This window comes from Grammomys surdaster, unplaced genomic scaffold (assembly GCF_004785775.1).
Source record: "Grammomys surdaster isolate TR1022 unplaced genomic scaffold, NIH_TR_1.0 125901, whole genome shotgun sequence".
Classification (NCBI taxonomy): domain Eukaryota; kingdom Metazoa; phylum Chordata; class Mammalia; order Rodentia; family Muridae; genus Grammomys; species Grammomys surdaster.
The window spans coordinates 874,900-887,765 of NW_021620725.1; the positions used below are offsets into that span (position 1 = coordinate 874,900).

General features: G+C 43.3%; 1 protein-coding gene across 3 annotated transcripts in view; it reads right to left on the minus strand.

Annotated features, from left to right (window-relative positions):
* Drd3 (dopamine receptor D3) overlaps nt 1–12,866 on the minus strand; it is a 44,701-nt gene that overhangs the window by 17,944 nt on the left and 13,891 nt on the right. For all 3 annotated transcript variants that reach the window (XM_028752424.1, XM_028752426.1, XM_028752425.1), the window contains exon 2: nt 8,751–8,863. In XM_028752424.1, the coding sequence (XP_028608257.1) occupies nt 8,751–8,863 (113 nt within the window). The remainder of the gene's footprint in view (nt 1–8,750; nt 8,864–12,866) is intronic.

A 12,866-nucleotide genomic window follows, 5' to 3' on the forward strand; every position in this document is an offset into this window, starting at 1 on the left:
TCTCTCTCTCTCTCTCTCTCTCTCTCTCTCTCTCTCTCTCTCTCTCTCTCTCCCTCCCTCCCTCCTTCCCTCCCTCTCTCTCTCCCTCTCTCCTTCTCTCTCTCTCTTTCTCTCCCACACATATGTGTGCACACACGCACATATACACCCTAATTCGTAACATGCATCTACTTCTGTTGTGTAAATACGCCCACCACCGCTCATGTCAAGCCACCACCGAAGGCTCGATAACCAACTTGAAACGTTCCTAGAATATTGCTCTCACCAGCACGGTTCTAACACACTAGCGGGGATGGTGTGCTGTCTTAAACATGCTTTAATGCACATCAGCTGTTTGGAGGCTCCATTATTTCGATTTGCAAGAGACTATACAGAACATCATGGCCCTGTTTATGAGAGGAACCAGAGCTTCAAGGAAGGCAGGATGGACCCAAAGTTTCACACTGGAGTGGTCCTTGCCAAGTCAGGTCTCTCATCTCCAGGACCAGTGCCTTTGACAAGGACCCCATGCCCTCTCAAAGGCACATGGAGCTGTCTTAGCCCTGCAGGGTTTGTTGGTATAAAAGTCAGCGTTCCACTTATTTGTACTTGGGAGACAATGTGAATGCTCAGACCTGAACTTCCCCAAGTAGCTGACTCTGCTAATTGCCAGTGTGTTGAGGTGTGGGGAATGTGGGGGTGGGGGTGGGGAGGGTGGGGGTGTACTGTTAAAATGTACACCCCCAAGCTATTCGCCTAGTGGTTTCCATGAGGTACTTCTAAAGTAGAAACCAGAAACGTGTATTTTTAACATCTGCTGTATCTTATTAGACAAGTCTGAAGAGAGTCTGCATTAGGGAGAATTTCTGTCAAAGCTTCTTGCTCTCTTGGAGATGAGAGACAAGACTACAGTCTTTCATTGTCACAGGATGGTTTTTTTTCTTTTTTTTCTTCTTCTTCTTAAACGATTAAGCCGTTAGAACAAATGAGGCCCCCCAGCATGTTATAGGTGGGTGGCTAAGACCTCGAGGCTGTTCCAAAATCCACCATTGGAGGGCACCAAAATGCAGCAAGAACTTCGCCAGCTCCGCTGGGGTGAGAAGTTCACGACTCACCTGGGGGCTCTCCAGGCTCTGTGGGGAGGCAGAGAGGGAAAACCACCCCCCCTTAGTTCCTGGAGCCCTGCGAGGACCCCGCATTCCCACCCTGGGAGACTGTTTAGCCTCTGGTTTCCTCTCTGAGCAATTTGCTGAAGGCCAACCGCAGGCAAAGCACCCGGTCAGGCTTGGCCTGGCTTGGACGGAGAAGGAACCCTGGCTAAGGCCACCTCCCTTGGAGGTATTCCCAGTCCCACTCCCTTCTTTGTGTTTCAGCATCTAGATCTTTCGGCCCTCTCTCCTGTGGAATACTCAGCCGACCCGAATGCAGTCAGTGTACACTCTGGTAAAGCCCTGGGGCTTAGGACTGACTAGAATCTGAAATCCAGCTCTGCAGCTTCACAGTGGGGCCGTGGCTTGAGTTTTCTGACTCAAATTTTCTGTCTAACAGGACTGTTTACAGCTATTGAATGAGATTACATTTGTGAAGGGTTTTTTTTTGTTTGTTCTTTGTTTGTTTTTAATACAATTTAAAATTCAAAAGGTGGTTCTTTCTGCATTGCTATCATTATTGGGCTAACCTAATATTGTTCTGTGTGGTTTTAGGTTTTATGATTGTGATTTTTTTTTCCTTCCTGATTGTCAGGCAGTGCACATTAAATTTATTTATCAGACAAGTGTTGAGCACTTGTTGTGTGAGTCACAGTTGAAGGGCTGAGGTAGTTGCTGATGTCTGTTAAACAGACACAGGAACCAAACAGTCTAAAGTTGCTTTCCTGTAATGCTTAGATATTGAACTTAGCGGTGTGACTTCACAGCTAGGGGCCCAGGGTGAGGCAGCAGGGCGGTTTACTGTATTGAGATACTGGCAGCACATGCTGGCTTGGTGGCACAAGCCTATAATGTCAGCATGTTTCAGAATGGTAGGTTCCAACCTGGGGAAAAAAAAAGATGGCAGTAACTTTTGGTTTCACTCATCTGTCACCTAATAGCTTTGTGATTCTAGTCACCCCACGAGTGTGTGTGGGGGGGTGGTGGAGGGGGCACGAATGCCCACACACACCTGTGTGCACTCATAATGGGACAATGTACCTACTTTGCTGGACTGTTATAAGTGATAGCTAATTTTGTTTTTGTTGCTTGTACATCCATGCAAATTAGGATTACTGGAGCATGGAGGACATAGGAAATTATACTTCTAGCGGTGAGCTGCAGGTGTGACCTCTGCAGGGGACCTTCCCTAACTTTTGTCAAGAATGAGGGACTCTCTAAATCTCAGGAAGGTCAGGGTCTAGTTTGGGACTTGTGACAAGAGACAGCCAGACCTTCAGCACACATGGACCACACTCTGATTCTCGGTCAATGTGGCTGATTGCTCATTAAGGTCTTAATATCATGACTGTCCAGCCGAAGCTATCTTTATCCTCTAGTGGGGGTTCTCGCGGTGACAGCAAGAGGAAAGAAGCGCTTGGCCTGAGTGGGAGGGCCTGACTCTAACTCCCTGCCTGGGTTTAATGAGCCCAGAGCTCTGAAGGCTGCTTTTCACCACCTTTTATTTGGTCAGACAGGGGGCTCAATAAATCTTTAGTTCTGTGGACTCCCCTGGTGGAGTTGTTGAAGGAGAAAGCTTTTTGCAAATGACTGGAAAGCCCTTTGCAAATATAAAGTGCTTATTTAGATGCAAACTAAAAATCCAAGGTGCCTGTGACTCATCTGGTACCTATTGTGCTCTCTGCAAAGGCGCGGAGGCTTGCCTGTGTGATGGGTGCCATTTGAGAGCCACTTAAAGATCTCTCTGGTGAATGAATTTGGTTGCATTATTCCCGGGCTCCTCTCTGAGGACTCTAATTTTCACCGCTTTGGTCATGTCCTCCTTTCCTGACACGTTCTCAGCGGCCTCCTTGAGTTAGCACTGACCCAGGATTCGATGGGAGGGGACCGAGCTGCTGAGAGGATGTAGGGGCCGTGGAGTGGGGGGGGCTTGTGATCAGAGGACTTCCCACTCTGATTTTTAAAAAGGAAAAAGGCGGCTTTAATCCAAGCAGCCAGAGCCAAGCCTAAGAATCTAATGACAATAGTATTTATTACTTGCTTTCAAAATCCCTTTTATCATTTCCTTTCTTTTTTTCTTTTCTTTTTTCCCCCTATCTCTTACTACCCTGCTATTATGGACCAGGGCTTCATGACCAAAAAAGTACTGAATCCATTTGGTCAAGTTTGTCAGGCTGATGACTGGCATTGTGTGAAGACCAAAGGTCTGTGTGAATGACTGCATTTCTAATGAATTGACCAGCTATCTGGCATCACATGAACAGATTTTAATGCTGTGTATTGCACACTGCTGGGGACAGCTTTTCTGAGGCCTGTTTTCTTTCCTAGAATGGGGGCGAGGAACTCTGTTTTGAGGTTTGCTGAGGACATTCCATTATGAAATGTAAGCCCCTGCCCCATTGAGATTGGAAGCACAGCTTTTAGGTGAGGGGGAGCGCTATGCATTCTAGGGGTTTTCCTATATGAGACAGAAGACACCTCAAAGTTTACTCTTGCTGGTTGGGTTTTAAGTGGTGAAAGGTGAAGTGTGTTGATATGGCTGTGGCCAGCAAAATGATGCCCTTCTGCAAATTAGAGGCAAATTGCAAAAAGACATCCTCATATGACCAACTCAGTCAAATGAAACATTCGCTGCATTCTGTTCCCAGAGCCTCTGCTTTAAGGCCCATGCACCTTGGTCTCATTCATCAGTGTGTGTGTGTGTGTGTGTGTGTGTGTGTGTGTGTGTGTGTGTGTGTAACATACAGGCAGACCTTCACTGGGGTAGAGAGGAGAGTCAGGAACTGGGAGAGGAGGGAGAGGCTCTTCCAGAGTCTCTCTACTTTGTTTTCTCAGTGGTTGTAGGTGACTCAGCTCCACCCTGCAGCCTGCAGCAACCTGAGGAGTTCTCTCAGAGATCTTTTTCCAGGTGCAACCTGAGTTCTGGACTTCGCTGCAGAAAATAATTTCAGGCTGACTTTGTATGAAGCAGTGTAAGAGTTTACAGGGGAAAAAGTAGTAACAGATTAAAGTTTAGACATTAGGGGAAAGAAATTTAGGAAAAGAGCAGTATACACCCAAGACACGAGAGCAAACTTCTCAAGACTCACATTTAAGTGTCTTTATATGATTGAAGTTACATTGTTTAAAGGTTTTAAAAGCATCCCATCCATTTTTCAGTAAATGATGTCATAGAGTGGGCTACACTATGGTTTTGGGGCTACACTAGAGAGGAGTACAGGCTAATAAGATAAAACTACAGATATGGTTAGTATTCATCATTCAGGCTAAACTCAAACTCATGCTCTGTCTGCCTCTTAATATAGCCTATCAGCATGCATCACCACAGCTAGCATCATAGGTGGGATGAAGGAGAAAAATGGAATAATGGATGAGGGAGATTTAGGTAGGGAGAGAGGAAGAAAGGGTAGGGCAGAAGAGGGATGTGACGTGGAATCACTACCCCTAAGGAGGCCTGAGAAGTGGGATGGCTAATCTTGTTTGTCAACTGGACTACGTCCAGAATAAACTAAAATCCAAAAATGGAGGGCACAACTGTGAAGACGTTTTGGAGGATCAACTTCTAATCTGGATCTTGAGGTGGGAAGACACACCATTAATTTGGGCTACATCTTCTGCTGGAAGCCTACGTATGGAAGAAGGAAGCTTTTGTTCTTTGCCTGCTCGCTCTCACCTTGCAAGCAAGACCACTCTTTCACTGCATGAGAGCCTACTCTTTTGGAATTCTAGCATCTGGTGAAGACCAGGTAAGACACTCAGCCTCATGAACTGAGCAACTTCTAGATTCTTGGACGTTCTGTTCATAGCCAGCCATTACTGGATTAGCTAGACCAGAGCTAAATCTCCTTTATTCTTTTTAATATTTATTCTATAAGTTCTGTTACTCTAGAGAACCTTGACTAATACAAAAAGCCATATGGAAACATATATATATATATATATATATATGTGTGTGTGTGTGTGTGTGTGTGTGTGTGTGTGTATACACACACACACATATAAAAGGTTTGATTAGAGTTACTCTACATAGAGAATAATTTTTATATTAGAAGCCTTAGGTGTGGGATATCTCTTTTGAGTTGTTGGTCAAAGGCGCCCTGAAGACTCTCCAGCAATTTAGGCCATTGTCCTCTTCTCTTGGTTGACCACCACAACTTGATGGTAAGACTCTATTGCTGAAGACACTATGTACTTTTGGTCACAGAACATGGGGAAATCAAGTTGGTACTGACCAGGAAACTTTCTTTCTGCTGATTTCCTTACAGAAGGCAGAAAGATGCTATGTTGGCTGCTGGGGGGGTGGGGAGCGGGGGAGTCATCAACCTTGTTACCTAGCTGTGGATCTTGTGAAGTATAACAATGACTAGTGTCGCAGGACATGCCCATGGATGCAATAGTGGTATATATGTAACGGGAGTAACCAGTGCTTTCTAATTAGATTTAAAGCCTGCTCCTCAGGAGAAAATGAATGCTTGGTCCTGTAAATCTGACCAATGGATGCGGAGCTCACAGGCTCTAGGGGTAAACCTATTACTATTAATCTGTTAAATAGACATAGTATCAAACTTCCCTCTAAATTCATACCTTTATACTCATTGATTAGTGCAGCCTTTACACCTCACCAGAGAAGTTTCTTTGTGCAGTCAATACAATTAATTCAGAAACTCACAATAGGTCAAGTGTCAGAGAATGAGTCAGCCCAAATGGCAAATGGGACATCTATGTCCTCTCAGCACCAAGGCTCAGGTATCATTACAGAAGAATGTACAGAAAGATGAAACGAGCCAGAGGTCAGAGAGGACTGGAGTGTCTTCCGGACATGAAGACTATTGCACACATGATTCCACAGCAGTGATGGTCATCTGCACAAGACCTGCACAAGATCAAGCCCAGTCCACATTCTAGCATGGAAGGGAGGGGCTCACGAACCCCCACCCCTAACTGAGGCCCTTGGTAGGTTGGCCACGTTCCAGTGGATAGCCCCATACCCATTAGTATATAGGCAGCACAAACAATATTCATAGGGTTATTCAAAAGAAACAATATGAATTTAGGAAAGGGTGAGGAGGTAGGTTGAATAGTAGGAATGAATATAATCAAAATATATTATAAGGAATTCTGAAAGAATTATTAAAAACATTGTATTAAGATATTCATTGTTAACTCAGATGATTTAAGGATTGCTTAGGATACACACCCTTGGGCATGTTTGTGACGATGTTTCCAAAGAGGTTTAACTGAAGAGAGAGAAGACTTACTTGGAATGTGGGCTACACCATCCCCATGAGTGGGATACTGGACTGAATAAAAAAGGAAACAAGAGGAAATCAACTGAGGGCCAGCATTCATCTCTTTACTTTCTAATAGTGTGAGCAATGTGACTAGCCACCTCATGTTCCTGCCGTAGTAGTGCCTTCTCCTATGTGAAAGACTGCACTCTCAGATTGTGAACCAAAACAAACCCTTCTTTAAGTAGTTGTTTTTGTTGGGTATTTTGCCATAGCAACAAGAGAAGTAACTAATACAGTAGGTTAGAAGGGTCAAAGGGATTCTTATAATAATAAGTCATAAGGGTAAGAAATGCATCCTGACTGCAAACAGACTTACTTGTTTATAGATTCTCAGTAAGTTACAGGTTTACACCTGGGAGGAAATAAGGTTAATCTCAAAGGTCTTCTATGCTTTGGTTTCAAGCAGAGTTTATTATTACTTTAGCATTATTTGAACCAGCACAATTAAAAAAGGAATGTTATTATCTCTGCGTAGGTGTGCTGGTTAGTTTTTGTCAACTTGACACAAACTTAGACATATCTGGGAAGAGGGAACCTGAACTGAGAAAATGCTTTCATGAGATTGGCCTGTAGAGAAATCTGTGAGGTTATTGTCTTACACACACAGTGATTGATGTAAAAGGATCCAGCTATTGTGGGTAGTGCCACTCTGGGCTGGTGATCCTGTGTGCTGGAAGAAGCCTGGTGAGGTGGTCTAGTGGTTAGAAGCTTTGACTGTTCTTCTCTAGAGGACCTGGGTTTGATTCCTAGCACCGACATAGTAGTTTACAACTGTCTATAGCTCAAGTTCTAAGAAATCTGATTCCCTTTTCTGGTTTTCAAGGGCAGGGCACACACAAACATGCAGGTTAAACACCCATACAAATAAAGTCAATAAATAAATCAAAATCGGTTTTTAAAAAAGAGTGCTAGCAAGGTAGCTCAGTGGTAAAGAGGTCCTTGCTGCCAAGCCTGGAGACCTGAGTTCATTCCTCAGGACCCACATGGAGGACGAGACAACCAAGTCCCAAAGTTGTGCACTGATCTCCATTGAAGTAACACATACACACACACACACACAAATTGGTAAAATTTAATAAAAATGTTCTGATAAGAAGAAAGCAGGCTGAGCTTCCCAGGAGTAATGAACCAGTAACAGAGTCCTCCACGGCTCCACTTCAGTTCCTGTCTCCAGATCCCTGCCCCGTTTGAGTTCCTGCTCTGACTTCCCTCAGTGATGAACTGTTACTGCAAGTATACAATGAAATAAACCCCTTTCTCTCCAAGCTGCTTTGGTCATGGTGTTTTATTATAATAATTGAAACACCAACTAAGTCAGTAGGCAGTCTTCATGGCAGAGTTGTGCCAAAATTCTTGACTCTGAGCTGGTGAGACTTCAACCAGATTACATCTTGTCTTACTTGGAAGCTAACTCTCTCTCTCACTGTCTCCATGTCCAAGAAGATGCCTGTTTGTGAGAGGAATACTGGCTACCCTTAGCCAGGAACCATTGTGTTCAGCTTAGTATTCTTGACTCAAGCTGTGTAATAGGTATGGCAGGGAGAACCTAAGGGGATAAGGACACAGACCCAGAATAAGTGTTCAGGCTGGGCTGGTAAAGATAATAATAAGGCAAACTCACTATTTATATTATATGTATCAATAGCTATAAATATTATAAAACTCCTTTTTATTTTCTAACAGTTCTATGGAAAAATAGTTCACATAGTATATAATAAATCCACCTAAAGTGTACAATTTAATATTTTTTGGTATATTTACAGAATTATGAATGATATTCTATATTTTATTTTTTAAAGATTATTTATTTTATATATATGAGTACACTGTTGCTCTCTTCAGATACTTCAGAAGAAGGCATTGGATCCCCATTACAGATGGCTGTGAGCCACCATGTAGTTGCTGGGAACTGAACTCAGGACCTCTGGAAGAGCAGTCAGTGTTCTTAACTACTGAGCCATCTCTCCAGCCCCCTATATTCTATATTTTAACACATACTTTTAATGGTATTATTTCTAATGCTGTAGATACATTATTTTCCTTCCCAGTTAAATGACTTATCAAGTGCTGAAAGTAAGAAAGCATCTGCTGTGGAAGTTTGGTTTCAATATCACCATAGGAAAGAGTCATCTCAACTCTTTGGTTATTGTTCTAGGCTCTTACTTCAGCACACAGATGGAAGTTTGGTGCTGCTGCTGTATTGGAAAAACGAAAGAAAAATGTGCCAAAGGCAGATTCTCCTGGAAGTGACCCTGATGGCTCAAGGGAGTATCTTCTGCACCCCTTTAGGGCCACCTGTCTCCTCAGCCTAGAAGGGGATTCCCAGTCCTACCTGTCTATGCTGATGGCACAGAGGTTCAGGATGCTGGCTGTACACATCATGACATCCAAGGTGACAAAAACATCACAGCAAATGCGGCTGAAATTCCAGACTCCGCCTGTCACCTGGGCATTAGAGACAAGGAGAAGGTTAGTGTTTTCTCCAGGGCAGGAACAATAACCCAATCAACTCTCTTGCTTCCCCTGAGCTGTTCATCAGAGATGCCAGCACACCTTCCTGGCTCCCTGTGGTGGGTGCCGTCAGTACCAGAGGGCTGGCAGGCCCAGAGGGTCTGCCAGGCTGTCTGGGATTGATTGTTAAGGAAGGGACAGAATAGGAGAGGGTTAGTACTGGGAGAGATCTTCAAGATTAATTAGTGTAGGGATTCTCAGAGTGGTTCACAGTGGGACACTCATTTAGAACATAAATTTCTGAATACCCCATAGACCTAGTGACTCAGAATCCCTGGATCTGAGCTCATGACCATGCATCTTAAAATAAACACCTCCAGTTGTAGCAAGGTTTGGCAATCAAACTTGAGGTTCAATCTCAGGGGTGCTCCTTGTAGTTAAGTGGTATGTGCATAGATATATCTTAGCCCATAGACGCACAGCTGCTAGTAAAAGAGTTTGGGTAGCTGCCCAATGTGTGCTGTGTGCCAAAACTGCTTCTCTGAAGCCCTCTGCCCAGTAGAGAACTCACCATGTGCTCAGGAAATAAGCTAAGAACACATTTTACATAAAACATGACTCCAAAACAAACATCTCTGTGACTTCAGGTTGGAAAACTTAGAGATGTCATAAAACAACATCTATGGGAGAGGCAAGACTAATTGGTGTGACTGCATTCGACGCCCAACCCTGTGTCCTAACTTAGGTAGGAGAAGGCTCATCTCAGAGATTTAGGGGAAAACAGGCATGGCTCTCAGCTAGGTGAGGCTAGCTGTCACCTGTTTGTTTATACACATGGAACCAACCTCCATAGCTTCTTGTGAGTAACACAAAAAGCATCAGGGATTTAGGTGAATCAATTTATATGGAAGCATATTCCTATTTAATTTTGCACATTTACACAACCTTGTTAAATAAGCAAGATGTATGACAGCACTATGTTTTGAATGTCCATACACTGCCACTTACAGGCTCTGAGGATTGTGGGCTGCCATTCTGGGGGATGGTGGCTCTCATCTTGTGTCACTGGCTGTAGAGATTTAGTATACAGTATTCTACGTGCATGTATGCCTGCACACCCGAAGAGGGCACAGATTTCATTATAGATGGTTGGGAGCTACCATGTGATTCCTGGGAATTGAACTCAGGACCTCTGGAAGAGTTCACAGTGCTCTTAACCTCTGAGCCGTCTCTCCAGCCCTTGTAGATGTGTTTTTGATGTCTCTTCTGAGCATCTATCTTGATGACTATCTAAGAAAGGGCAGGGGAACAAAGGGGCCCAGCTGATGTTGGCCAATGTGAGTACAGCAGCTGCTGCCCTCTGTCTGGTCCTCATCTGTGACTGTTCTGGTCCTTTCTGTGTCATAACAGCAAAGTAAGACCCAAAAGAATCCACACCTCTTCTCAAACAAACTTCTCCTGGAGTTTATTTCCCTTTTAGCCTCCCATTTGATTTTTATATTTGGTCATCTTCAGGCTATTTTGAGCAGCACCGACCACAGATACTCACTCTGTTTAAAAGCAACCATGGAAAGTTAAAACAAGTGAAGTCATCATATTTGTGCCCTTGGTTCTGGAGTTACTTTCCTTTAGTTAGACCATGTGGGTCCATATAAATAAAGGCCTAGCCATACGTTTATAGGAATGCTGAGCGTGAAAGTCTGCTTAGAAAGGGAGTTGATGGTTTCTTATCTACAGAATCATCACACAGTGACTCCAGAGAGACAGCAGAGTGAAGAACGCCTTTGATTACACGAGACAATGGCATGGTATGAAAGCCTGTCCCCAAAACTGAAGTTTGTGTTCCTAATTCCATTCAACATATGTCACCCACACAATTGCAGTAGTAGGAAACACTCTTTTTTCTTTTGTTTTCATATAACTGAGTTAGTGTGTGTGTATGTGTGTGTGTTGTGGGAAATTTAAAGTAGAAAGAATAGGTAGAACTGTAGTCAAACTATTGTTTTCTGGTTGTTCATTCATTCATTCATTCATTCATGTATTCACCAAACAAGCACTTGTAGTAAAGCTGTAACAGTCCACAGAAGGAAGACATAGTTTGTTTGTTTCAACATTTTACAAAATGTACCATAGGATGTAACTTGAAGACATGTGTGATAACTGGAGAAAGAAGGCATCATCATCATTATTATTATACATGTGTGTGCATGTTATTATATACGTGATGTATATAAGCACACATGCCATGGCATGGGTGTAGAAGTCAAAAGACAACTTTGTGGAGTCAGTTCTCCCCTTTCCTCTTAATGATGGCTCTAGGGATTGAACTCAGGCTGCCAGGCTGATACTGCAAACGCCTTTATCTGATGAGCCATCTCACTAAGCCTGTATAATACACTAACGAGAGATCAGTATGAGTGCCTGGTATGGTTAATACAAACTAACAATTATTAAAAAATTTCCCCTACTTGTAGCATCTACTCCTATGACTCATTCCATGAATGTCTACAACTTTGAAACTTCAGACTTTGAAAACTGGATCCGTTCTTTTGGTTTTGGTGTTGTTTTGTTTTTTGTTTTTGTCTTTGTTTTGTTGTTGTTTATTTTACTATATGTACTAGTGCAGCTTTTTGAGGCGTGTCTAATTTGATGGGAGATTAAATGACTGTTACTTAACCAACTCGATAATAGCAGAGACATTTACTCGTTCACTGCTGCTCTGGGGCTTCAAGAGGTTAGGGGGTCAGGGGTTAGACATGCAAATACCTCCGTCAACATTGAGTGGTCTCTGACATACTAAAAGCCATTTATTGAATATTTGCTAAATGCCTGGTGTCCTGAAAAGCACTTTGCAGACATGGCTTCTTAGTGCTGACTATAATCCCTTGAGAAAAGACCATAAAGCCTAAGGTATCTGAGGAAGCCTTGTTTCTCTTAAAGATCCCACAAGCTCTTTGGCCTCTACTCTGTTTTGACCTTGCTGGAGTAGAAGATTGTGGTTATGAGGGATGAAATGTCACAGGTGGAGGGTTATCTAGGCTTAGTGTCTGTAGAAGAAAATACTCATTTACTTCATTAAAAATATTTGATTTATGTGTCTGAATGTTTGCCTGCTTCTATGTATGTGCACTAGATGTATAGTGCCCATGGAGGCCCAGAAGGGGGCATCGGATCCTCTAGAACTGTAGTTACAGGTGGTTGTGAGCCACTGTATGGATGCTGGGAACTGAACCTGGGTCCTTTGGAAGAGCAGCGAGTGCTTTTACCTGCTGAGCCACCTCTTTCTGGACACATACAACCTCCCTTTTACCTTTAACCTTTGCTTATGCCCTAAAGTTCTCAAGACTATTAGATAAACCTCTTGGAATGCATTGTTCAATTTAGCTGACCTTCAGTATCCACCAACCTAGAGCTAAAGATGCTGTAGCACGATTATCCTCCTCCCGGCTCACGTAGCTAGGGTCCCAACCAAAACTTTTTTTTTTTTTTTTAATGTATCAGTTTTGGCTTTCTTCTCTTGCTACAAAAGTTCATGCCACTCTTTCCATGGCACAAATTGAATCCAAGTTCTGAGAGCAAGGTCACTCACATTTGCCTCAGAATAAAGGGTTTTTATTATTTTTCTTTCAAGCTGAGTTGTTATTTTTGCATTGACTGGGCTATTAATGACTTTCTTACACAGGAAGCAATCTTAGAGAGATCAAGCTCGCTGTCAAAGCTTACATAGTTGGCAGAGGTAGGCGGGGCATTGAATGCTGTTACAGAACACCACACAGGGAGAAGCAGCTTGTGGGAAGGGATGGAGTGGGTGGATGCCAGGGAAGAGGAGAATCAGGTGAGACTGGGAAAAGGTACCTTTCTGAATGCCTCCATCTCAGGATCACCAGACAGCAATGGGAAAGACACAGGGGCTGCTGTGTGTGTGTAGGCCTGTGTGAAAGGACACCATGCCCTCTTGTTGAATGACCTCTCCAGCTGTCACCCAGAACGAGACTTT